Below are 27,886 nucleotides of genomic sequence, written 5' to 3'. Positions count from 1 at the left end.
TGTAAGCCTCCTCTCTCTTATATTCACATTCTTCCACTGTCACACAGCCTGCCCCACAGGCCCTTGAGGAAAACAGGTATCTGAAAAGAACTTCTGCTCTGCACAATCTCTTTCTCCTGTCAACATTAAGCAACAGCTCTTCTCTTCCATGAGCTCTATCCACCATAGTGTAGCTTCTGTCAGGAGTCAAATACAGGATGAATAGCAAGGCCTTGCAGTTGCTCTTTTTTCTTTTCCTCTTTCTCAGGCCATTGCCACGCTTGAAGCAGTAGCTGTCATCACATTCTCACTATTGTCAAGAAAAAATAACTCCTTTGTTTTTCACTACTGTTTGTGGTCATTCCTTCCACTTAATAATTATTTTCTGTGTCTCTTAGATATAAGATTCGCAATTCTCTGCCTATGAGTCATGATTAAAGACAGGAGTCCTCCCTTGCACAAAGCTCTTGGAGGTTAAAGTGCAAGTCCTCTTCAGGGTAGCATTGAAGGACTGAAGGACAGGCTACTTCTGGCTTGACCCGGAGGAGAAGAAAACAAACAATGCTTACTCTACCCTCTCCAAGTGCTAACCAGTGGCATGATTGGGAAACCCATACTCCCCTTCTCCTTTCTTCCTGGCCTGGGCTCAATTCAGAACACCCCCTGGTCAAGGCAGAAACAATACAGCAAGCTAAAGCAAGGACAGACTATCAATTGGGGTATTGTGGTTCACCCTTAAGTGAAAATAATTGCAAATGGCACAGTATAGGACAGAGTTATCCAGAGGAGGAGGTATTTTAGATCCTGCAGATATATTAAGTGATTGAGAAAGAATAAATAGGTCTTCATGCCATTGTTTCTAGTATTTGCATGGTTGACTAGAACTGGCATTACAGGCGGTTCGGTAGCAAGGGATACATACAAACCAGATTTATCTGGTGCTACACATGGAAAAGCTGGAGGTTTTCTCTTCTGCTGCTTGTAACAGAATGGATTTCCTGTGCAAAAAAAGTCAAGAAACTTAAAAATGTTTCAGGCTTACAAGTTGCAAATAAGATATCTACTTGGACGCTTGTATGGAAAGCAAGAAAAACACCACTTTGGGTTCACTGCTATGACCCAAAATGTGGTCGTTTTTGGACCAGATTCCCATGCCTGTCTCCAAAATGTTGCATATTCAGTGCTCTCACTGTGAATGTCTACACTTGCAAACTAACAGTTCTGGAAGAACCCCTTTTCTTCCTAGCTCTGATTTAGTGTTCATTTCACCATACACCTCAGCTTTCAACTGTGTGCAAGAAGCAGGTAGTGCCACTTGTCTTTTTGTGACCAAAAAAAAACCAGAACATAAAATCAATCCCATGGTCATGCAAGATAAGGTAGTGGGTATGGGATACTGAGTTACACCTGGGTCAGTGCAAGACTGGAAGGCATGATTAGGGGTCTGGTGGTAGCCTCTTCCAGTCAAAATACTGTTACACCCAATATAAGTTAGTGCAAAGTACCGGCATTCCTCATTTTTCAGATGATGTGAAATGCCCAGTTTAAGACAGCGCTGGCTGGCTATGAGAAATGATTCAGTTCAGCTCAGACAGGGCTCTCGCTGCTGTAACACATTTCCTCCTCAATTCCTCAATGAGGGCTGGCAATGTGAGGAGCGTGAAGCCATCAACACACGTCAACCAGTGTAACCTAGAAGACTGCAAAACATGTATCCATGCCAATTCAGTGTCCATCAGATCCATGTTTTCCTTCTCACCAGAATCAATGCCTCAGGCCCATCTCCAGTACTTCCAACACCTGTGACAGACGAGTCTCCTCAGCTAATTCAGTAGATGCAGGGAAGGACAATGTCCATGACTGGAGCTTGGCATTATTGTGAGTACATCACCAGCGTGTGAGAGGGTGTTTGGCCCAGCATGCAAGGGCAACAAAGCCCTCCAGAACCTCCAGATCTCAACTGCTTAATTTGAACAGCTGAGCTGCACTTCCCATTTCTAATTACGAAACCATGATGATCCAGGTGTGAAGACAACTCAGTGGCATCCTTGAGGCTAATACACTTCCTGCAGAGGAAGAAAGGTGAGGTAATCAACAAGCCACAAAACCTCGTGTGTTTTGTGCCACGGCCCGTCCCGCAGTGGCTTGCGCCATATGGCACTCTCAAGTGAGAGGAAGGACTGGATGTGACCCTTAGCGCCACGGTCTAGTTGATCTCATGGTGCTCAGTCATAGGCTGGATTCGATGATCTGAGAGGTCTTTCCCAACCCAATTGATTCCGTGATTCTGAACTCGAGGGTCAGCGGCCAAACCGGACCGATCCAGCCCTCCCTCACCGCCCCCGAAGCCGCCACCATTTGCGGCCGCTTTGCCGCCAAAACGCGTCGCCGCGCGGGCGGGGGAGGGCCCCGTCACGTGGCCGCGCGGGGGCGCGCCCTGGCGCGCGTGGCGTGGCGTCACGTGAGGCGCAGAGGCCCCGCCCCCTCCCCGGCCCCAGTCCTTTGCGCCGCGGGGGGACGGCGGGCGGTGCGCGCGCGCGCGCGCCGCGCGCTCCCGCGCGTCTCCATCTCCTCCGCACGTGACCCCCCGTCCCTGGAACGTGGCATTGTGTAATCACGTGACCCGGAGCGGAGCGGGAGGGGGGCCGGGGGAGGCAGGCAGGGAGGAAAGGGGGGCGGGGGGGCTGCGTACGCGACGGAGCGGGGTGCGAAGATGGCGGACGAGGAGGCCGAGCGGGAGAGCGGCGGCCCGGACGGCGACCTCCTGGAGCTGCGGCGCCTGCGGGAGCGGCTGCTGGAGCTGGAGACGGGGCTGCGGGAGAGCCGCGAGCCGGCCGTGCAGGCGGCCACCGAGTACTGCAAGCAGCTCTGCCAGGTCAGGCCGCCTCTTCCCTTTTCCCTTCCCTTCCTCCGTGCCCTGCCCCCGCCCGCTCCCTCCCCTCCCCGGCGGGGTGTGAATGTGTATGTGTGTGTGAGAGCGAGAGAGCTTGGCCAGGCCGGAGCGCGGGCGCCGGGCGGGACCAGCGCCGCCCCCGCCGCGGGGAACCCGCAGCCGGCGGCCCGGTGCTGCGGCCGGCGCGGGAGGGGGGAGCGGGGACTCGGTGCTCGGGACCCGGCCGGGCGATCGACGCCGCCGCCGCGCGTTGTGGGCTGAGGCGGAGTGGCCCCCGCGCCCGCTGCCGTTCCGGCCCGGCCCGTAATCCCCATCCCCCGCTTCGCCTCCCCCCGCCCCGGTTCTCGCGGTCTCCAGGCCCCTTTGTTGTGCTCTGCGGCTCGGCTTATCGAAGGGCCCTTTGTTCCTGGCGGTGGCGGACCGGGGGCCCCCCCGTCCCCGTGGCTCCGACACCCCTCCTCCCCTGGGGGCGAAGGGAGGGAGGCGGCGGCCCGGGAGGTGGGGGCTCCGCCGCACCCCCAAGGGGCCGGGCAGGAGCTGCAGTCCGTCCCGCGTCCCTCGGCGCGGAGCTCCTGCTCTGTGTCCCCTTCCTCCCCCCGCTCCCTTTCCTGCCTCGTACACGGGAGGGATAGTGGAGTTTCTGCCATGCAGGGAAGGTGAGGGTGGTGGTGCCGGTGACAGGTCTGTGGTGTTGCTCCCCGTTTTCTTGCCCTGTCGAGGGAGCGCAGTCCCACCTCGGGCGAGGGCTCCCGAGCCGGCACTGTTTGAAGCACCATTGTGTGTAATTATTCAGCCGTCGGGTGCAGGCCCGCTTCCCGGAGCTTGGGCTGCTCCTGAGGCAGGGCTTGTTTGCAGGTGTTTCTTCTGAGCTGGTGAACCTGCTGAGTATTTGTTCCTAAACCAACTTTGTGGTACTAGCTCCACGGACTGCTAAAAAAGCAGACCGTTTTAGTCATATCTATGTCTATACATGGTCTCTTGATTTCTCTTAGATATCCTTTCTTGGATAGCATTGGGTGCATCCCAGTGTATAAAACAAGTTCTCCAATATTTCAGGCCACAGAAACCACTACTTGTGTAGCTTCACTTTGTTTAATAGTCTGGCTGGTACAAGTGGTAGTGTTTGTTTACACATTACTGTCACCCATTCATGGATGGTCAGGCAAATTATTAAAAGGTGGAATGAGTAAGAGTGAATTCACATGGTTAGTTTGAAATGTGTTTTAGTTATGATTTTGTATCTGGTTTGTTAAGGAGTTGATTCTTGGTGGCCATTGTAGCATGCTAATTTCGCATCTGTCGCTTCTGGATTAAACTGGGCTCTACTTCCTACTAACCAGGAAGATTTGCTACTAAATATTTTAAGCATAGTTTTATTTTATTTTGTATATACAGTATTCATATGTCAGGTTCGTCTTCCTCTGGTCAAAATTTATCATGTTGTGCCTGGTTAGAATGTCCATGTTGATGCACAGAAACATTGGATTAAGCACAGAGAGATTGGTTTATGTTGGTTCAGATCAGTGTGTTCTGAGTCTATTTTATTTTTGTGTCTACTTTCTTAACTTCTTACACTGAGAGGTGGAAATGTGCCTTTCCTGGCTGCCTCTCGACTTGTGAATGAGCTGTTCATTGAACCGAAGTAGTGTTGGGTAGGTGGGAATGAAGACACCATCCTTGACACGTACAGAGTAGATTACTGATGTCTAAAGCAGATTTATCACTGAAATCGTGGTTGCGTGTTCTTAGCGAGTGGCTTCTAGAGTTGATTGATTGATTTCAGGTTTAACAAGTTTGAATATTCTTCTCATTACTTTAATGACTGTTACAAAAGTCCATTGTAAAGCTCAAGTTTACTACGTTTTTTAACCATGCACTTTTTCAAAAGAAGTCTCACTGAGCAAATCAGTTGTGTAGAAAGTGACATAGAAATCATGCTGTTTTGAAACGAGTTACTGTTCCTTCCATACCAAGATTTATAGTACGGCTGTATCTGTTTTTGCAGCCTGAAGGCTGATGTGTAACCCTGAGAATTGAGACATACCATTCAATGTTGAAAGATCCTGCTTTTCACATTTTGAACAGGGGACTAAACAGATGCTTAATGTATTAAAAAGTGTTGTTATGCAAGCATTTTGTAGTGGTTCAGCAGGCGTTTTTTAAATCTGTTCACCTGTGCTTGTGGTGCGAGAATACTTATCCAGCCTCTTCTGCAGTTTTAATCCTTTATTTGGGCTAACACAAAATAGTATTCGGGATTCAGAGAGTAGGCTTAGCTACTTAGCTTGCACTGCATGACACAAGTTGTAGAAAAACCATGTAATATAAAAGCCATCTCAGAAATGTCTTCCAAATAACAGTTTAAAGCTATCTGCCATGCTTTCTAGAATCAAGTATTTGAAAATATATGCAGGAAAGAAGGATTTGGTCAAATATATGAAACTGAGAGTTGTTATTTATTATGTATATAAATTGAATATATATCACTTCTTGGGTCTAGAAGCTCAGTAATAAAAAAATATTTTAGTATTTCTCTCAGTATTTCACATTATTTTTTTTTCCTGCTTAGTTTCTAATCATGTAATAACTGCACAGATCTTGATGTGGTGTCCTTGTTTTGTTTTGCCAGGTGGCCACTGGAGCCCAGCAATCACCTAGCTTGTTGCCATAAATTAACTTTTTTTTTTTTAATGAAGTGGATAACGGTGTTCAAGAAATAAGCTTAATGTCAAACTGATGAAAGCTAAAGAATGTGCAGTAAAGCGTGGAAAGATCCTTGGGTTCAAAGGCAAATAAAGGATTTAAGTATTCTGTTCCTATTAAATGAAGTGGGAGCTGTATAGCCAAGTCCTTTATCTGGTTTTGAAATACCTCAGTTTGAAATACTTTATTGTTTATAACCCAACAGTGTAGAATAACTATTAAAAACACAGGAAAACAAGACCCTTGTACCTTGACAGAAAATGTTACAGACCTGTTCTCTTGTAAGAATAAAGTTTACTTTGATGTATTTTATATGCAGCATTTCATTAGCTATAAATATGTTTGTGTGTTGCTGCTGATTGCTCTGTGAAATGATGCAATTATTCTTAAATTTTAAGGGGATTATAGACTGGACCTTAAATCTGTACTAGGTCTGTGTGATTGTAGTTCTGTTCTCCATTGTCAGCCTGCAATAGAGAGCATTATTTTCATTGTTATCAAGTGGAATTCACATCCATGTGGGTGTATGTAAAATGATTTTTTAATTGTGATTTGTGCTCTTCCATTGCAATTCGATAATGAGCAAATCCTTGAGAAACAATTATGTTTTCACCAACTGTATGAGTGCAGACTGTGGCAGACAAAACAAGTGTCTTCAGTTGTAGTGACTAAAACTTGCAAGTGTAAATTTTGCAAGAATTCAGAATGATCTGAAGACGATTGCTGTTCTTGTCACCATGTGGTGGCTGATTCAATTATTTTCAGACTTGGCTCTTAAAGGTGACCAGTTGTTTATATTCAGTTGGAGAAGACCAAAATGTGTGCCCAGGTTTTTGTGCTTGAGAGCTAGGTGAATGTGCTGCTGGTGGGTATATCAGAGCTCCTCACTATGGGCTGTGTTTCCTTCCAGTTGTCACTACACAGTGTGCCCCTTTTTAAAAAATTTATTTTGTATAAATAAAACCAGATTGCAGACTGGTAACAAATTTTCTGTTGTCACCAGGTGGTTGTGAAATCTTTGTGGTGCTTCTACCTCTTCTGACTGTTTTTCTGTAGTTGACATATTTTGAGTCTTCCCTCCTTTGTTATTTTGACACTTCATTTCTTTCTTGAATCTGCTTCTAAGGGTTGGATTTTCTCTCTCCTTCTGTACTTTGTGGTACAAATTCTCCAAAAGTGTTAAGCAGTTTGGTTTGTTCTACTAATGTGCAAGTTGTGAGCATAAAGTGGCCTGGATTATAAGCATAAGATACAATTTGGGTGGTTGTGTGGCCTTTCCTCAGTAACTTTGAGTGCATTTTTGGTTCATTTCTTGATTGTCTTGTTATGTCTGCCTGTTATGAAAAAGATGTGTTAAAATGTGTTAAAAGTGTGCTTAGCTGTTAGTAGACACATTAATATCCTTCTAGTGTTGGCAGTTTACCCAGTAGTAACCTTGAATATTCTTAACACTAGTAGAAGAGGTGTAATGATGATAGGAAAATGGGGGGGAGGTAATGAAAATTTTGGGGTATTTTAAAAGATGCCCCAAAACTTATAAAGAAAAATTGTTTTTAACTGCTCTGCCTGTACAGTTTGTTCCTACTGCTTTAAGCTGATTTTTACTGTGTGTTGAGGTTCTAGTGAAGTATTGGGACCTTAAGGTCTTATCCTGTTTTTGGGTGTGCTGTCATGCTAGAGTAGATCTTGGTAATATTTGGGGATCTATAATCTAAGACATCCCTCCTAAAAGCAGACCTACATGTCTCTACATAAAAACCTTTTTTTTATTATTATTATTATTATTATTATTACATATTTGTAATCACTGTATAGTACAGGTTTCTGCTAATTATTTGTTTCTGTTGGAGGTTAGGCTTATGTTTTCTCTTACAAAGTCTCCTGTTAATCTTACTATAATTGGCATTCAGTTTTTATACCTCACAGACTTGACAGCTTTCTGGTGCTGTCACCCTCTTCAGCTGTCATTGTCTTCCTCACTTTTAATCTCTGTATTCTCAACTTCCTCTTCAGACACAAGATGACAGAAATAATCTTCAGTTCTATCCATGAAATTTGAAATAAAGCATTTCTTAAACCTTTTACCTAGATGTTCTGGATTTATCCAAACCTAGAGCCTGTCTTAATCTAGTGACAAGGAAGTGTTTCAGTAGGCTGCTTTATTTTTTCCTGCAGGAGTTAGAGTATGATTCCTTGCCAGGAGTAATTCTGTGTCTAAAGACTTCAAGAGCCTTTGAAGGATGTTTTTTGCTATTTCATTGAACACCTGCAGCTGTGATGTGACCATAAGATTAGCGTTCACTGATGGTGAGAAACACCACCAGCAAAACATCAGGTGCCTTTTTAATATAAGCAAGAAGACATTTCCTGTTTTGTTAATATCCTACCTGATTTCCTACTCCAGACAACTTTAATCAAACTCTTCACTGAGTGGATAGGTAGGTATCCATCTTAGATTTTGTTTAGCTCAACAGACATAATACAGGCACAAACTGATGGAATGTAATTGTTAGTAAGTTGATATTTTTTGAGCTTTCAGTTCAATTATGCCCTGTCTAACCAAGTATGTGTCTCTTCTTTTGGGTATGCTTCCACTTTGAGTAGAAGGTGTTTTCTGTTGAGTCCAGTGAGGGATTTTTACACTGAGGTAACACTTAAAAGTTTCTGTTACTATGTTTCTGTCTTTTTTCATTTCCTATTTCCTATTCCTATTCCAATTTTTTTACTTCCTATTTTTTTGTAAGTACATTACCACAAGTGCAAGATTCCCATTATAACTTCCAGTACCTTTGATTTTTCTTTCATACCTGTGACCTCCAGATGTTCTGGTATTCAGGGAGAGATGTACAGCTGCCAGAAATAGCAAGGAATCTGCTAAAATATAGTACATCACAGAGATTCCCAAATGCATGAAGAGAAACACCTGCCAGCACTGTGTCATCATGCAGACTTTCAGCTGCCTCAGGCATTTTTGTGCTACTTCATCACTGTGAGACCTGACATGTCAAACAGCCACATTATCTCTTTGGATGGATAGAAGCAAAACCTCCTGGTGTTTTTTTTTTTTTTTTTGTTTTGGTTTTAACTAAACTGCATGGAGTTAGGGAAATTGTCTTGCTTTCAAATAAAACAGTAAAAGTACCTATCCAGTTCAAATGTGCGTAATACATTTTTAGAAGAAAGCACCCTTGCTGTTTAGGGTAAATCTGATGAGTGAGCATAAATATTCTAATCCTTGTCCTCAATAATGGCATCAAGCCCCAGCATCATACTAGATTGGAGCTGGTCTTTGTTGGAACTGTTGAGATCTGTACTAGAAGGTTTTATTAATAGATTTTCCTGTATTGAAATAAGCCAGCTAGACCATGATTCCAAAGCAGCATTGATTATTGATAGGCCATAGCTACAAATGCTTGTTTAATCTGTTCTCAAAACTGTCCATTGAAGAAGATTCAAAAAAGCTCTCTGCATAACACTAGTCAGTTCAGTTTTCTTTGCCTTCAGTAATTCCTTCCGGCCACCCTTGCCATATGTATAACTTAATATCTTGTTGCAGCTTATGACTATTGTGATTTATTGTATCCCATGTAGATAATGAAAAGTAGCATATTCTCTTTCTATTGGAAGCAGCTCTTATATTTTCAATGCTATTTTCAGTTATTTTCTACTTTTTACTTTTGAGAACAGTTTTTGCAGTTCTTGATGTTATTTTTTTCCTCTTTTACTCTTTCCTTTTTGCTTTGTTGCTATATGTTTGGAACATATGGGATTTTTTTAGTTCTTAATTGCAGGGAAGGTAGTAATCTAATAAGAATTTGGTAAGAAGGTGACAGTCTATCTAAGACTTAGGATTTAACTTAAAATATTTCTCCTTCCAAGTACAAATATTAAAGAGAAAAGTGATAGTTCTCTGGAGCTAACAAATTAAGGCAGTTAAGAACATGACAAAACGTAGGTGGAGGGATAAAAATTACTAAAACTTCAGCATGTTGACAAAAGCTCATCTCTCCATGTAAGTTCAGCAAATAGATACTTAGTGTCATAGTTACCCTGATGCACATATTTTGTGGAGTTAAGTTACTTGATGCTTTTACTGAAGTTGCAGAGAAAATCCCTTCTATCCGCAAACCACTGTTTCTCTAGGAAACACTTCTAGTGAAAAGTTAATACTCAGAGGTCAAACGTTTTTAATTGGTGTCTTTTAAAGGCCTCTATGCATATCCTTGCACAAGTATAATACAGTGTGTTTATTTCCATAGTTTTCAAGAGGGAAACTAGCCTGAGGTTCTTAGGCCACCAGCTTCTTTGCAATGATGATGTATAACAATTTGCAAATTTTAGTTTAAATAACAGGTAAACAGTATGGCTTGAAACGGTCTTTTGAGAGAGCATTTCCCATTTTATTAGGTCTGTGCTTTTTGCATTGGTTAACAACTTAATGTGTCATGTTTTAGGAAGTATGCAAGTCTTTTTTTGAAGTATGAAATCTTTTTTTATGTTTATTCTTCCAAATATACGTTAAATACAACTCCAGGGTATTATTTCTCAGGTCTTTCATCTCTAAGAATGAAGTACACTGCTTTCATTTTTGAAGAGTTAATCTAATAATACCTTGTACTTGGCAAAGACTTTCAGAAAGAAGATATATGTAATGTCAGAAAGGCAGTGGAGCTTTATAAAACTGTTCTCTGAAAGTAGACCTGATCCAGTTGGTAATTGGACCAAACTTGCAAAAATATGTGCCCGTTTTTGGTGAAAATAGTTTGGTCAAATGTCTCTTCCATCTTCTCTTCTGTTACTGTTGTACAGTCTTCTGGTATACAATATTTCTAGCTTTATGATTTCTTGTATGTAGGTAAAGTAAACTAAACATTCATCAGAGAAATAGGAAAATCCTGTGCTAACTAATGTAGCTCTCACTTGATTATTACTCATTCTGAACCAGTCATACAGTTCTTTGTTCTTATAGGAACTCATGTTATATAGACCACTACCAAAGCTCCATCCATCTTCAAACACTGCCTCCTGGTGTTCCTTCTCTCCTAACTGCTGGACAGGTGCATTTGCTCCTTTGAGAACCTTAACTCCCTGAAGTAAAATTCTTTAGGATAAAGACCAGTCTTTATTTTTAACTCTGTTTTCTTTTAGATGAATAGAGCACTTTTCATTTGAGCTGGTGTAGCATTCTCAGTGTCTTGTATATCAAAAAAAAAAAAAAAACCCAACATATTCTGGAAGGATTCCTCTTCTGTTTTTCAGAATGATGGAGAGAATGAGTTCTGTCAAGTAGACAAATCCTGTTTGGTGTTTGTATATCTAACAGACCAAATAATTGTTTCAGTGAATTGGTAAAGTACATTCAGTGATCGGGCATTAAATCATGAATAAGGAGTTTCTCAGTCTTGTGATTCATAGAATGTTAGGGGGTTGGAATGAAACTTTAGGATCATCTAGTCTTAACCCCCCCTTGCCATGGGCAGGGACACCTCCTACAAGAACAGGTTGCTCAAGGCCTTATTCAGCCTGGCTTTGAACAGTGCCAGGTTTGTGGCATCCACAGCCTTCCTGGGCACCCTGTTCTAGTGTTTCATTACCCTCACAGTAAAGAATTTCTTCCTAATACTTAACCTAAACATTCCTGATTTCACTGTGTACCCATTACTTCTTGTGCTATCACTACAGTTCCTGATCATGAGTCTCTCTGGATTCCCTGTAGGCCCCTTCAGATACTGGAAGGTTGCTATGAGGTTTCCACACAACCTTCTCTTCTCCAGGCTGAATGGCCCCAACTTTCTCAGCCTGTGTTCATAGGGAAGGTGCTCCAGTCCTCTTGTCAACTTCATGGCCCTGAACTCTAACAATTGCTCTCACAATTCCATGTCCTTCTAATGTTGGGAACACAGAATTGGATGCAGTACTGTACATGGGGTCCCACAAGAGCAGAATAAAGGGGAAGAATCACCTCCTTTGACCTGCTGGCCATGCTTCTTTTGATGCAGCTCAGGATTCCATCTGGCTTTCTGGGCTGTGAGCTCACCCTGCTGGCTCATGGTGTCTTTCTTCACCCATCACACCCAAGTATTTCTCTGCCCAGCCTGTCTGTGTGTCTGGGATTGCACCAACTCAGGTATAGAGCCTTGCACCAATAGCACCTCTGAGCTCCATGAGGTTTGCACAGCCCTCACCTCCATCCTGTCAGGGTCCCTCCGGGTGGCATCCCTTCCCTCCAGCATGTTGGCTTCACCACGCAGCCTGGTGTCATCAGCAAATGTGCCGAGGGAGCGCTTGGTCCCACTTTCCCTGTCACCAGCCAAGGTGTTCAGTCAGCCCCAGTACTGACCCCTGAGAGGCACCGCTGGTCTCCGTGTGGACAATGAGCCTTTGACCACAACTCTTTGCCTGTGGCCATACAGCCAGTTCTTTATCCACAGTGTGGTCCATCCATCCAATCCATGCTCTCCAGTTTGGAAACAAGCATGTCAGTGCAGCAGAGCATCAAACGCTCCTGAAGTCCACGTTGCTCTGCCCCTGTCCACCAGTGCTGGTCCTGTCATAGAGCACTTGTTTCAGGAGCCTGTGATGATATACTGGTTTTTAATACAGGGAACACAAGGATAGGTACAAGTAGAGAGTAAATGTTCAGAATCACAAAAGACACAATCTGAACTTCTTTATTTTTTTTTGATTGTTGGAGGGTTGGTCTTATGAAGAGATTTGTAGGGATAAAAAGTAATTTCTGTTTATGAATCTGTAATAGTTAAGACGATAAAACTTCATAATCCCCATTCTGCAGACTGGGAACTTGCATAATGTTTTTGGTGAAACTTGTGCAGTGACTGAACCCTGCTTTTGGATACCCAGCCAGAATTGGTCATCGTGTCAGTGTGACAGCAGGAACTCAGAGTTCTGCTCAGGTTTGCCAACATATTCAGGAGAAAGTATGGCCTTGGCTCCTCTCCTTTCCCACATGTGGACATAGTGACAGTACTGTGACAACTGGGAAGAGGACAGTGGTGGTTATTAGACACAGTGTGGTAGATGTTGCCTTGTTCTTTCACTGGAAATATCAATCAGATGGAAGGCATCTGCCAATTTGACAGTGCTGAGTAGACAAGTTTAAAATAGCAATTGAGTAATCTCTCTATTGAGGATGAAGATTATCAGTTAAGTTATCATCAGAATTAAAAGTGCAGTGGGAGAAGTTGATAAAGATGGCTAATGCAAAAATGTAGTCTAGTTGAACTATAGAAGTATTGTAATATCTCATTTCACTTGATGAGAGAGCAAGTTTAAGTCACCTATGTTGCAGGAAATGTACATATTTCCAGATTAGACGCAGTTATTTCTGGCTGTCTTCCTATTTTTAATCTGCCCATATGCCAGTCTGATAATTAAAAGAATAGGTAAATTAGATTTCCTGGCAGTGGATGAAAGTTTACTGTAATGAACATCCCGCCACATTCATGAAATGCTTGTTTAATAGCCAACTGCTGAATGCTCTTTTTAAGTAAACAGACTAAAATATGAGTGTTGGGATGACAACATTGAATTGAGACATGATTGAATATCTGAATAGAGAGAAATGTAGCCTAGAACTGTAGCAAGTTCACTTATGTTAGGATGCAAGAGAGAAATTTGATACCAATGACCCAATCGAAAAGAGCCTGCTAAATGCAAAATGTTGAAAGATTAAAGGCAAACTTAAAGAATGGTATTTTCTGTTACTGTATGTGGCAAAGCATGAGGCTTAATGAAATTGTTTGCTGGTGTTTTAAATAACTTTATTTGTTCTGAAATAGTTTATGGATGTAACCAGAGCTCTCCATACATTTTCTAGGTTTTTCTAGGTCTTTTTCTAAAACTAGCTGGGATTTGAATTCTAAGCAAAATAGTGCCTAAAAAAATAAGAGGACAAATAGCACCAAGGTAATTTTGCTTTTACCTCTTTCAGTTTAATAATTAGCAAGCTGAGCACCTTCACTATGTGTTCAGCATGCCCAGATGAAAAACATGCAAATTGCTTGTGCCTTTTAACTTATATTTGGGGAGAGAAATATCTCTCTGTCAATTAAGAGAAGGTTCTGTGTTTAGTAATTAACTTTCAGTTGTCTCCCTTTCCTGTGGGTTTTTTTAAACTTTCTGGGTGATGGTATATGACGTAATTACTTATGAGAGTTGTAGTAGAGCCCCACAAGCTGTTCTTCTATTTCTGCTTCTGTAGTTGCTGAGGTGCTTTTTTTCAAACCTTAGCCTCTAAGATAGACTTGTCTTAAAAATATAAATATATTTTCCAACAGCATAGTTAACATCTCTTGGTTTTGTATCTGTAAATTGAGGATAGTGGGTACTTCCCCTTACACAGTTATATGCATTAGAGAACAAACCTGAGATTTTTTTGTTGTTGTTGTTACGTTATCTGCCTAGTGATGTATAACTAATGGATTAGAGGCATGGCTAACTTTTTATGTTTCTGTCCCAGAGAGTTGGCATGCTAAAGTTCCTAAAAACTGAATTATAATAATAGTTTAAAAAAATTCCTCCAGAAGTTGATAAAGAAACTTATCCTTAAGATTATGACATGGATTCTTCCCACAATCTGTCTTAACTCAGATAGAGATGTACAACCCTGAGAGTTACTGGCAAGGAGTTTTAAGAAGTCATCAAGGTCATTTACACCTTAGGTGGTGTAAATATGTATAGGGAGAGCAGAGGGGAGTTCACATGCTCAGTGCACTCTTACGTTTTCAGAGTCATTGAAATCTGTTTAGTAATTGCATATTAATGGTAACTAGAGCTGCCGTGAGCTTTATTTTTAAAAAAATCCACAGAAGTGACCTAAGTAGAAGTGGTTATTTGAGGCAGATCTGTTTAGGAAAGAGTTAAAAAGCAGCTAATGGTAATTCTTACTAACTTGCTATGTTTGTTCAACTTTGATATTTTCTAATTTTGTGGAATGATAAACAACATAATATGTAGTTACGTTACAAGCTACTGAATATATGTATGAATGTGTAGTGCTTGAACAGACTGAGAAAATGAATCATTCATTGCAGGGTAGTTGGTTACGTTTACTGGATTTCAAAAGCATTCTAATTCTTTCTAACAAATCAAAATTAGTCAGCAAGTAGTATCAGTTCTTTAGCAGTTACCTGTTCTCTCTTTGTATTCTGAACTTAACTGTTGTCTCTAAAAAGTCTTCAGGGAGGATAACTTTCCTTAAGTATGACCAGAGGAATGAGTTACTGTATGTCTTGATTTTTTACTGTTTCTGTGAAGCTCCTTTTCCTTTTCTGATGGAGCTTGAACATAAAACCTAGATGTGTATTAATTTTTCCTGTTAACTTTTCCAGTTTTACCACAAAAAAAAAAGTTCAGTTATAGATCAGTTATTTCTTTGTCTTCTGGTTTGATAGGCAAGATTTTAGATTTACTTGATCAGTCTGAGAACAAAAAAAATTAAGAGGATGACGGGGGGAGAATGTTTATTAAAAAAAAATTTGTAGATGGGTAGAGTTTTGCAACGCTTTTATGCATTACCTTTAAAACTGTTCAGGAAACTACTACTTGAAGGTATTTGAGCTCATGTGTTTAGATAACACCAAAAAATCACTTCTTATTAAGTGATGGGCATCTATATCACAGAGTGCATACCTGTGTATCTGGGTTCTGAAGGTACCAGTAATAAAAACCAGTGCTGCCTTGTAGATGATACTTCAAATACATGGGTGAACAAAGCTTGGGTGGACTATTTTTTTGCCTGTGGAAAGAGAAATACTGTTATACAGACAAGAGTATGAAAACATAGCTGCTTATACAGTCTAACAGAACTTGCTTTTAGTGTTCTGGAATTCTCTCTTCAGTAGATGAATGAGACAGCGGTTGAAAGAACAGTTTCAGAAGTGTGAGCCAAAGGAGTGAATTCCTGTATGTTAATACCCTGGATCAGACACAGGGTTTGCTTTGAAAGTGATCTGATCATCCCTGTTAGCACACTTCTTTCTGCATTGTGGAACAGCTTTCTAGTGTGGAAATTGTAATGTCTTTTGGATGAAACTAAACCAGAAGCTGTGCTCCAGAAGCAGTTGCAGACAGTCTACTTCAGCTGCTAACAAGTATCCAGTTAATGGAACCAGCTGAATGCCAGTCTGAAATACAACCGCTTGTGATGGGTTCAGAACTCTCTTTTCTGCTGTACTATCTACTCCTTGTGCATTGCACTGGAATGATGTAGTCATTGTGAGCTTTTTGTGGACCAGAACCTAATTGGCAAACTCAGATTCTGGTTTTGAAATTCATCTCTGAATGAGTGTTGACTTGCTGATTCGGTATTTGCTAATCTTGACATGACTTTCCTTTGCTTTCAGCTGCAGGGTAGGGAAGCCAGTCATGTTAGGATGGGCTTGCAAAGTGTGAAAGCAGCTGGAGTTCTGTTTGAAGGGAAAGAAAAAAAAACCAGCGAAGATTGGAACTGCAGCCTGTCAGTGGAGGAGAGGAGTTGTAATGGGAAAAAAATTGGATAGCTCTGCACCATGCCTGCAGAAATTGAGAGTGAAAACAATTGCTTAAATACAATCTTGCAGTAAGTGATGGAATTAAGAGTCTGGCTTCAGTCCTCTCTTCTGGGCACAACTCAATATCTCCATTAGAATTAAAGCGTCATCATTGGATTCTTCAGCCAAAGGAGTCTTGGCTTTCTAGAGCTATATTTTGCTTAACAACTTTATTGTGAAACAACCCAGAAGACACATTCAAGTAAAAATAGCATAGCAACAACTTAAAATCTTGATAGGCTTTAGAAATGAAAATTGAGTACAAATTGAGATTGATGTTCTTTGATCAGTACCATAATTGAAATAGTATTTGTCCTGTAGAAAATACAATTGCATTAGCTTATGTCATCCACAGTTTTGTATATGCAGTCTGATGCTGTGTATCTACTTGACTCCAGATATGTCTAAATTTGGATTTCTAATTTATTTTTAGTGTCTCAAATACTGGAGTTTTGCTGTTTGATTCTGGATAGTTTTGTATTATAATAACAAGTAAGAGCTAATATTCTTGCAGCACTTGCGTAGCTACAAAATCAAGGTAACAGTGCTAAGCCTTGGTAAACAAATACTGAATCAGTTTAGTAGGGCCTGTTTTAATTTGTATCATTGAACTGCTTTGGAAATTATTTAGAAGTACAGTGCTGTGTTGTTTTGATGTAAAATGACCTCTCTGTGTACAGTTCTAAATAAATAAAAAGTGGTTTTGTTGATTTTATTACAACAAATCTGTGATAGCAGTATTTTAGATGGGTGCTGTTCTGTCTGATGCTTATGGACAGGTTTAAAATATGTGGTTTTCTTTGTAAGTTTTGTTGTAACCTAAAAATCTGTAAAATAGCCTGTACGGTATCCCAACTGAAAAACAAAATGGAAACAAGTCATTTATGTTTGAGCTTTTCTGTTGGACACAGAGGTGAAAGGAAAATAAAGATTGATTGCGAAAGCAATAGATACTCATACTTTTTTTCCCCCCTCATTTTCCCCTTTGCTTTTTTATATGGGAAAGAGATGGGGTTTATACTGTGTAACCATTTCATTTACTCTTAAATGCTTTAAAAATCATGTCTTACAGTATTTCTAATGCCTAATGGTAAAGTCTTGTGGGCAGTCTGAGGTAGACTTGGTTTCAATTAGACATAGAAGTAAGGGGTTTTTTGGCATGCAGAACTAGTTCAAGAACTGTTCAAGTTTTTGCTTGAATACTTTGTTCTTAGCTGGATAGTTTGTCGTTGTACAAATTGAATGTAAATGCTGATTGCATCCCAGTGATTCCTTAGCTGCCTCCACTTTCCTCAAATAAGGTGGGAACCTTTCATGGGAGCCTTAACCTTACGGTTAAAAAAAAAAAGTTGCAGTAATTGGCATTTTTTGTGGTGAAGGGCTTGTTCTCCATCTTCTGGTAAAACACTGAACAACAAGGAGGAGAGAAAGGCAAGGAGAGACATCACAAAATAAAATACAGTTTTCATCTCTAGAAGCTTTAGATCATCAAGGCTGAGAATAATTGTAGCATAACGCTGTAAAGATTTTTTTTGTGTGTCCCTTTAGGATGTAACTTTGCTGTGGGACTTCACAAAGACATCATCTGGTACTAATGTGTTGGTAGGAAATCTTCTTGACTCCAGATATGTCTAAATTTGGATTTCTAATTTATTTTTAGTGTCTCAAATAGTTAGTTAAAAAGAACACATGTTATGAAGCTATTCTGAACCAGTCTGTTCATTTTCCTTACAGGAGAGAGGCAGCACAGGCAATGTTGCTGTGATCTCTTAAGTTCTGATGGTCTGGAAATGCTTCTTGAAGCAATTCCTTTTTAGAAGCTGTGAGGACAATTGCCCAGTGCATGGTCTTCTGCTCAGTGGTCATGCCTGCTATCATCCTAGACATCTTCTAACTGAGTTCTTTGACACTGAATTCTTGGGGTGGGGATGATTTTACTATTGCAAGCCAGAACTGATACTCTGCATGGAAGGGGAGATCTGTTCAGGTTCATTTACAGGTTCATTTCTGTTTTGCTAGTTTGGTTCTGTGCCTTCATGTGATTTAGTAATGATACTTGCACAGGGCTGGAATTGCACAAAAGACTCAAGGCCAGCAGCCTGGCATAGTTTGTAAACTATCATAAATTGACCTTAAAAGCAGACTATTATCTGCTTTCCAGGAATTTGAACAATGCTGTCTTCATCACATGCTCAGTTCTTTAATGGTTGTAGTAGTCAGTGAGATTATGCATCAGGCTCACAGTTTTACTCTGAAAAAAACAGCTTTCAAAAATGAACTTGTATTGAATGAGATTAATGTTTAATCTCAGCCCAAGATTCAGTGTAATAGGTTTGTTTCCCAGAAAACAACCCAAACAAACCAAAACTTTTTATTCTGCTATTGTAAAGTCAGAAGATAGCGTCACCATCATGACTATACCTAGCTGCTTGATCAAGAATCCACATCAAGTCAGCATGTTCCTTGTGTTTCATGTCTTAGGATTCAGGGCCTTTGTCAGGGACTAAGCTGGCTTGCAATTTCTAGCACTTTCTCCAGTATCTATGATCTGTTGCCATTCAAGGGCTTGTCACCTCTGCATGCAATTTGAGAATTTTTTCCTGCCTATCCTGCAAGACTAGAGAACATTTAATTCTGTTGTCTTTATTCTCCAAAGCAGTGTTTTACTGGCCATTCAGCATTTTTTTGACTCCTTTTTTAAAGGTGTTTTATTTCTCACTATATTCTTCTGTTCTTGGTCTGAAGAATTTATGCATGTACAATAAATTTATTTATAACAGCTTTATGTTTACCTTGCAGTTAGAATATAATTCACAGATTTAAAAAAAAAAAAACTTTTTGTTCATCTATATTTAATGTAGGTATTTCAGTAGTGAATTTATTGGTATTAAAAAGCACCAGTATATTCATTTTTTAAAAGAAATGTCTTCATCTTGGATATCTCAAAGCAACTGCATAAACCTATATATTTATGAAATGTTTTTAGAAGTTTCTGTATCTGCTGGTCTAGCTGCACAAATTGTAGTTCTCAAAATCCTTGGTTACCCTAGCATCAGGATGTGTGCGCACCCTTGATGTGACACCATCTGGGAGCGGTGCTTGTGCACGGTTGCCGTGCGTGCTTCTGCGCTGGAGTGCTGCACATCTGAGATTGCTCAGCATTTCCTGTTGCTGTGAGTTGGGAGTGAGCTTATCTACTGGCAAGATGTGACTGGTGCAGATTCTCAACTTGGAGCAGAGAGTTGTGTCTGTGTGCACATTCCAGTACTGATGAACAGTTCTTGTGGAACCATGGATACTGCGAGAACTTTATTGAATATTTCAGGGTGCTCCTAACTCCCCTGGGAAAGGAAAGTTCAACCAGCAGTTTCAAATCTGGTTCTGTTTTCTTTTGAGTAATAGTTAAACGTAAGTAGTTAGTCGTTGCTCATTATTACCATACCTGTAAGGTCAACAATGTGAAGAACATGCATGGGAAATACTTCTTCAGAGAGAAGTAGATAAGTCAGTTTTCCTTTCCAAAACTGCAGCCTAAGATTATAGGTTGCAGTTAGGATTTGGGGGGTGTCTTTGATCTTACTAATTGGGTTATTTTGGTAATTGAATAGTAGACTGCTTCTTTGTTGGAGAAAAAATACAGCAGAGAGAAATTATCTGGGCCTCTACTAGTCAGACTTTCAAATTCATGTCTTCATTTAGTGATTGTCTTCAAGGTGTGGAGATCAGTGCAAAAGGCAACAAAAATGAAGTACAGAATCATGAAAGGGAAAATATTTTTTGCTAGAGATCTAGTAAATCTCACTTTTCTAAGCTTCAGTAAAATTACTTTATAAGTGTCAAAAGCAGAAAGATAGCAGTTCAGGAACAAGTAATTGCATAGGGTACAGAATATTGGGATACATTTCTATTTTAATTTCAGTTTAGGTTTAAATGGTATGAGTCTTATAGCTTACCTTCAGGGCTACACTTTGTTTTGTAATACAAAGAGAGGATTGTGCTGGTAATACAAAACCAGGAAGCATCATCTGTTCTGTTTGCTTCACAGGTCAGCATGGCTGCACTGTCAGTGTTCTTCACATTCAGCAGCAGTCAGCATAGGAAGATTTTCAATAGACACAATCACTATTTTCTTACTCTTAGTGCTCCAGTGTCTTGCTTTGCGTGCTTCTCATGGCTCACTTTTGCATGTTTTAGTAACTTGCATATTGACAAGCAGGAGTGAGACTATTACTGTGTGTTACATTCTTAAAATACAGCTGTCTGTGTTTGAAAGGTTGTTCATGCTCATCTGTAGTACTACACAAGAAATTTGAGGAAGCAAGAGTTTAAATAATTGCAAGCAGACAGTAGTGTGGAATTTTTAAAGGTCAATATTAGAATTGCCATTATCTTTTTGTGCTGTTCTTTAGCTAACCACAGGCAATATATTTCATGACCTGAGGAAAATAAATACAGCCTTGTTTTTCTGTTTGCATGGAAAAAGAAAACATCTTCTAGATGATGAGTTGTACTTGAACAGTACGTATGTGGTAGAAATAGTATATGGTACTATAAAATAGTTCCTTTCCCTTTTGTTACATGTATTTAACAGGCAATGTCTGGCACTAGATCTGATTTTCTAACACAGTCTAATGTAGAAGACAGCCATTCACAAAGAACATCTATTTAAATCATATCTCACTCCCCATGTCTTATTGTAAGGTAATAGTATTGCCATGGTAAGCTGATTTATTCCTTAAAAAAACCTTGTCTTTCAGGTTGTGAGCTGACCATTGACTTAATTCATTGTGTCTGTCTCTGTTGTTACAAACTGAATTAACAGAATTGTCTGCTTTTCAGAGTATCTGAAAAATGACGTATATGATTTTGACAAGAAACATGTACTTTCATGCGCTTTTTGAAAAAGGAAAGCTCAAGATTTTGTCACTTGATGTTTTTGAACTACCTTTGGCCAGAATAATTGTGTGAGATCTTTCCTTAGTAGTCTAGTAAACTTGCAGGCTTAAACAGACAAACTTCAGATATTCAAATACTGAAAGAAATAATCGTTATCTCCCTTCCCCTGCTTTTTAATTTCTCTAGGTTATAATCTTGTAGGGAGGAGTAAGATAGCACAAATCATTCCTGTATTGTCTCACCATAAATCAGGGACTGGGAGATCAAAATCACTCTTAAGTGAAGGTCAGGTTCATGACCACCTGTGGAACCTGATTGTACAAAGTTCATTGAATCGTAGAATGGTTTGGGTTGGAAGGGACTTTTAAGATCATCTAGTTCCAGGCCATGGGCAGGGATGCCATTCACTAGATCAGGTTGCACAGGACCCATCCAGCCCAGCCTTGAGCAGTGCCGGGAATGAGACCTCACCACCTTCTGAGTAAAGAATTTCTTTCTAACATCTAATCTAAACTTGCCTAAAATGCTTTCACTTAAAAGCATTTCTCTTGTCCTGTTGCTATCTGCCCATACAAAATTTCTTCCACTTAAATTCTGGAAGGCCACAGTGAGGTCTCTCCAGAGTATTTTCTTCTGCTGCTGATCAACCTCAGCTCCCAGCCTTTATTCATGGTGCAGCCAAGATGCTGTTGGCTCTCTGGGCTGTGAGCACACCTTGTTGGCTTATGTTTAGCCTTTTATCTATGAGAGCAAGCAAGTCCTTTTCCTCAGGGCTGATCTCAATGAGTTCTCTCAGTTTGTACTCACATCTGGGGTTACCCTGACCGATGGCAGCACCTTGTACTTGGACTTGTTGACCTTTGTGATGTTCTTGTAGACACAGTTCACAAGTTTGTCCAAGTCACTTGGGGTAGAATCCCTTTCTTCTCATGTCAACTACACCATTCAGCTTTGTGTCATCTGCAAATGTGCTGAGGATACACTTGATCTCAGTGTCTGGGTCATGGATGAAGATACTGAAAAGCACTGGTCCCAAGGTAAAGTCCTCAGGGACACTTACTCTGGATCAAACTATGCTATATGTCTTCTTCCTTTCAGTCCATTTAAAGCTAAACATCAAATTGTAAACCAGTCCAGAGGAGTCAGTGGAACTTGATTTGACTCAAGTGGTTATGTTACCTGGCTCATTACAGGGTACAGCATCTCTCTGCATCTTCCTCTGCATGGTGATACCAAACTCAGGATCTCCGATTCATTTTCATTTCCTCGTGATCCATCATCTAGTGACACAAGCTGTGACTGGTTATTAGAACATACCTGTCACCTTCACAGGGGAGAATCTTCGGCCAAGAAAAATATTCTTAAATCATATGCATGGTTTATATATGGGAGACTTGCTTCACTGGTTTTCTTCAGTTACCCTTTCTTGACTGTAACCCTCACTTTGCTTTGAAGTTTCTGTTCATGGTAGCAGAATTGCAGCAATTCTTCACCAGCTTTGAATAAAGCTTGATGTGTTTTCTTGAATCAGGCCATTGGTGGTTCCTCTGAAGGCAGCTGCTCTTTTGTATGGGGTGGTTGTTGGCAGGTCCTGGCGGAGTGAGAGGTGTGGCTGTGTCAGGGGGAGCCCTGCCTCTGTGGGAGTGCTCCATGTGAGCAGCAAGCGGCACAGTGATCTCACTGAGAAGTGCTGGAGCTCCTGCACCTGCCTGGGTGCGTGGAGCTCTGTCATTGCTTTGCTGCCTCTGCCACTGTGGAGTTTGTTTCATGGAGAGAGTTCCTTCAGCCACTCTCTGTGTGCAGCTCCCTAAGACTCATCTCCACATAATACAGTTGTGTCATTTTGTTTGGATTTTCTCCTGTGTGGATATGCTTGAAGAAAGTCACTGAAATAAAGGTTTTGCTGCTTACTGCAGCTGTTTGAGAGATGCAGCTTACCTGTGTGACCACTGTCTGTCACTATCCCAGTCTCTTAGTCCTTTGGGTGTAGCAGGGAATAAAACTGACAGTCCCAGGTGTGTCCTTACATAAATTGAAATAAACATACCCTTATTCAGGTGTGTTCAGGGTAAGAATCTGTTCTTCAGAGCTGAAGAAACATGTAGGTGTGGACCATACACGTGAACTCCTGTTGACAGTTAACAATGGTTTCTTTTAATATGAAACATATTTTACCACTGCTTTGGTGTTGTAGGGCTAGTTTTAGCAAAGAAAATTGTTCAGTAAAGCATTCTCTGGTGGGTGGGTTGCTACAGCAACAGTCTTGTAAGGGTTCTGATAAAGATTGAAAAGTAAGGTCTGAACCTTACCTGTGGTTGTATATTTTCTACAGTTTAAATCACAGGTATAGTACATATTTTTATTGTACAGGTCAAGATTATTCCACTTTTAGAGGATTCTTGACTGTATAACCTGCTGCTAAAATAAAAGGCCTGTTTCAGTCTCAAAGAGCAAAACTTTTGCTGCTGTGCTCAGAATACAGTACTTGGCTTGATTAACAAGCATGTTCCCGACTAGGGAGATAAATAACTTCATGAGGCCCAGGGCTGGGGGTAAAATTCTTTCTTTTTATGGTTGTAAGCAGAGCACAACACTGATTCGTTAAGCAAAGCAGAATGAATTTAATTTTCTTTGTATAATGGCAGTGCTGTATAGTCTAGAGACATCCAGACAAGGAAATCTGTCATGCTAACGAATATTTTTGAAGGGTGTGGTGGGTGTAAATGCTTAATATAGTTCACATAATGGCTTGAAAGAGGCTGATATATATATATGAGATAAAAATAGCACTATTTAATGCTGAAATTAGTGCCACTGTGTTATAGTACAAACTTCTTCCTCTTTACAGTGTGTTTGCCACTTTAAAAAGATGGTAGTAACAGGTCACCAACACACTGAATACTTTTTGTTAGATGGTGTATTCTGAGAATTTGCCAATCTGTTGATTATATATATTTTGACTAACTGCTAATGAACTTCATATCTTAAAAATGAGATTTGATTTACTTCAGTTTATTCTCAATAATCTGAATGTAGATTGTAGTGGTCTTTGTTGGACTGTCATAGTTTCTGCCAGTGCTTTTATAATTCTTCTCTCATCCAGTTTTCTGGTATTAATGACTACATGGTATTTCTGCAAAGTTCCTATTGGTTTTATTCTCCATGCAGGGAGACTTCCTGCATGGTTGTGTCATAATGGGTCAGCAGCCTTTGGTATCTCCCCACGTGCAGACTGGATGGTGGTCCTGCCTAGCTGGTGGTTCTTTGGCATGCTGACCACCCACCATGAGACTTGAGATCTCCTGATCCTGTTGCTACAGGTCTCAGCTCTCAGTGGTCCCTTGCCATGTTATGAATCAGTGTCTCTCTGCTGAGCCGGACGGTTTCTTCCTTAGGTTCTCATATTTGCAATGGCAGCTGAGAATATTCTTGATACTCTTCAGTCACATTTCTTAGATGACCAATTGTTTAGTTATATCTTCCTGCCTCCTTCTTTTTTCTTACCCTTTCTTCTTACTTCTTTTCCTCAACACTTTGAGACAGCTCCAGGATATGTTTCTTGGCTTGGTTGCAAAGTTGGAAATGTCCTTAATTTACTAAAGCTTACATTAATCTTGCTGTTTGCTGTGGTCTTTTGAAGAGGAGATGAGTAAAAGTAGTGTTACTGCCTTGGTCTTATATGTTAGCTACTACTTGGGAGGTTGGTTATTGTTGTGGTTTGGTTTGGGGTTTTTTAATATATATTTAGTCTGAAAAGAGAGGTAAATTGTTCAAATTAATCAGAAAGGGAAGGAATTCTATATGACAGTGTTAGTTTTAACTATTTATCACCAATTACAAAGCTAATTGTCTGACTTAAGTAGCATTCCAAACTAATGCAAAGAATTTTCCTAGCATGTCTGTGAATCAGTATGAACAGTAAACTGTGCTGAATTTCAAATTAGCATGTTTGTCCCTCTTTTATTCAGTCTCACCAGCAACTTGTTTTCACATTTTCCCTTTACAGGGAAAATTGTCTTTTAAGCAAGTGTGAAATCGGTTAAGCTGAAATACTCTTTCAACAAAAAGCACTTGTGGGGTGTTTTCTCCAGTACAAAATGCAAGTCATTCCAAAGCGCTTAAAAGAAGAAAAAGTTTACTCCAAAAGGAAAAATAATTATATGACTGTGCTTTTTATTTTAAATTTTCTGCAAGTACTATACCATGAAAGGTGCATTATTGATTGCTCTAGTGAATTCTTAACAAGGAACAACATCAGTATGAGGAGAGAGGGTCACTTTACAGGTCCTTGGCTTTCATGTGAACTGAAGCTTATGCTATTCACTCTTTTAAGGTGACTGCTTATATCAGCTAGACAAGGGGAAGAAGTTATTGCCTTTTCTATCCAAAACACTGCTCCAAGACCCAAAACCTGAAGAATATAAAGTATACTTTCCGGGGCTGTTTTTTGTTCAGCTTTGCTGTTTTGCCACTAGCATCCTTAAACGTCACATATGACCAGTCAGTAATGGAAATCACAGTACTTCTGCTTATGAGAGTATTAGGACAAAGGGAGACTTTTTGCTGGAGTTTCTTTCAAGATTCTTTCAAGGCAACTGCTTTGTGATTATTCTAGTGCATTGAGCAAAATTGCCAAGTGGTGCTGAAATACTGTTTGCTAATATTCTTAGCTTGTTTATCTAGTCCTCCTCTGTTCTTTCTTACGTGCTTTGTCTCTGTTTTGCTCTTCCATCTTTTCTCTGCAGTGATCTGTGGTGCTTTTTTGCTGCTCTTAGGAGAGCATCAAATTGGGTGTTACAGTAAAACAGACACCATATTCCAGTCAGGTTAAGGGTTCCAGTAGGAAGCACTCGATGCTCAGAAGCATCTTCTGCTGCAGGAGAGGGATAGAGTAACTTCTTTACATATTGATTGTGTGGTAAGATTGCCTTTAAAACCAAACCAGGCTTTAGTGAAGCACTTTGCCAAAACTTGCATATTTCTTACTTTTTATGTCCTTGAATGAGATACATTTGGGCTTTTGTTTTGGGTGAATGATATATAATGTGGTGATGGTATTGTAATTGCAAATAACCATATGAAACAGATTTCTGAAAAAAAAATCTGTTCAGTGTAGTTGACATTTTTTTATTGAGAGGATTTATTTGGATATTAAAATATAAGAATTTTAAGTATGTTCTTAACATTACCACTGGCTAAGGCAGTACAGACAGACGATGCTGAATGTAACTTAAGCTTAGCGTTTTAGCTAAACTAGATTTGAATACAGGAATAAACCTAGTTTTGTTTTGTCTTGGTTTTTTGATATGATGGCTTGCATTTCTAAAATAGTTAACATTGGTTTTCTTACTTTCTGATACATAAATTTGCACCAAGTTCTCTTTTATCATTTGAGTTGCATTGTATCCCAAATATAGCAAATTCTTTTAGATAGTTGTACTAATATGTTAGAAATTAAACAAATTTTCAACATTTGTTGTTAAATGAGTTGAGAACCACTTTATTCTGTTTCTTATTTAGGTGTGTGGGAAACTGTCACAGAAGAGCTTTGTTGCTCAGAGGGCTCTGATTTTCCTTACCAGAACAAACCTTGTCAGAATTGAAAAAACGTTGTCAAAATTAGTTTAATTACAGCTGACCTTAAAAAAAAAAAAAGAGAACTGTGACTTTTGCTAAATGTCCTTGACACAATGAGCTGTGTGACATGCTTTCACACTGACAAATCTGATTTCCTTTTGTGCAGACAAGGGGATAATGGCAGATGTTTTTCTGCCAGAGATCAGCAGGTCCAATATTTCATCTCCCGTAGTATTCTTATAAACAAATCTATGAAGTAGTCCACTGCCTGAAGTGTGGGTCCCAAAAACACTTACTAATACAAAGTCCAGATGGCAGCCAGCTGCTTGTGGCTTCCTGTCAAAGCTCAATACTGGAGCAAATAGTCTCTTAATTTCTTTACTAGTAACTGAATGAAGGGACAGAGCATATCTTTAGCACTTTTGTGGATGATAGTATTTGGTGGGAGCAAGCAAGGTAAGAGAGAGGTCAGCGAGACTGTTGGGAGGGAGCTCAGCATCCAGGGGGAATGCACTGACACATAGTGGCTAAGGTGAGCACGAAGCTGGCGGGTGGGAGGGAGTGTAGCCCATGCACCAGTAGAGGCTTGGGAGCAGCTCTGGGCAGCAGCCCAGCTGTTCTCCTGAGCAGCTCCAGTGGGCCCTGGCTGAGCACGTGCTACACTCTCAGCTGTGCTAGCACCAGTTGGAGGGGGAGTAACCCCTCTGTTGAGAACCTGTGGGACTGCTTCTCTGGATACTGCTGGAGGAAAATCTTAGTAAATGGTATTCTAAACACTCAGAAACAGGTTGCCTGTAAAGGCTATAGAGTTTCTGCTCTTCAGGATACACACAGCTCCATCAACATATTCCTCCAAGCTATATATCATAATGGCCCTGCTTTTGGCAGGGCGTCAGACAGCCAAAACTGCTCTCTTATTCTCAGCTTTCTGCGTGTTATGCCCCTCAAGAAGCAAACAGCACAGTTGGTCATTGTAATATGACAGAGTCCATGCAACCTTGGTGTAGGGATTACTTTGCAATCCATCAAGTTACCCTAGGTGTGACAGCAGAGATCCATGGGGTATGTGGTTGGGATGATGACTTTGCCTAAGTGTGTCTGAGTCCCCTGGCATTTACTGAAATGAATAGAAGTCCTCTGCACTTTGGTTGCTGATGTTTATTTCATCACTTTCATGAGTTTTAGTTTGAAATCACGATTTGTAGGTATTCATGTAGCAAGTAGGAAACCACTTTTTTTGCTAATGAGATTTTGATGTACAGATGGTATCTTTAAAATGCATAGAACA

At 40.4% G+C, this 27,886-nt stretch overlaps 1 protein-coding gene across 1 annotated transcript in view; it reads left to right on the top strand.

Annotated features, from left to right (window-relative positions):
- Nucleotides 1-2,449: 2,449 nt before the first annotated feature.
- Nucleotides 2,450-27,886, top strand: part of ZNF292 (zinc finger protein 292) — a 53,700-nt gene continuing 28,263 nt past the window's right edge. Inside the window, exon 1 of the mRNA XM_005485964.4 lies at nucleotides 2,450-2,854. Coding sequence (XP_005486021.2) covers nucleotides 2,693-2,854 — 162 coding nt within the window. The 5' untranslated portion in view covers nucleotides 2,450-2,692. The remainder of the gene's footprint in view (nucleotides 2,855-27,886) is intronic.

Source organism: Zonotrichia albicollis, chromosome 3 (assembly GCF_047830755.1).
Source record: "Zonotrichia albicollis isolate bZonAlb1 chromosome 3, bZonAlb1.hap1, whole genome shotgun sequence".
In the NCBI taxonomy this organism is placed as follows: domain Eukaryota; kingdom Metazoa; phylum Chordata; class Aves; order Passeriformes; family Passerellidae; genus Zonotrichia; species Zonotrichia albicollis.
The sequence above is the reverse complement of the archived record's forward strand: the minus strand, read 5'-3'. Positions and strand labels throughout refer to the sequence as shown.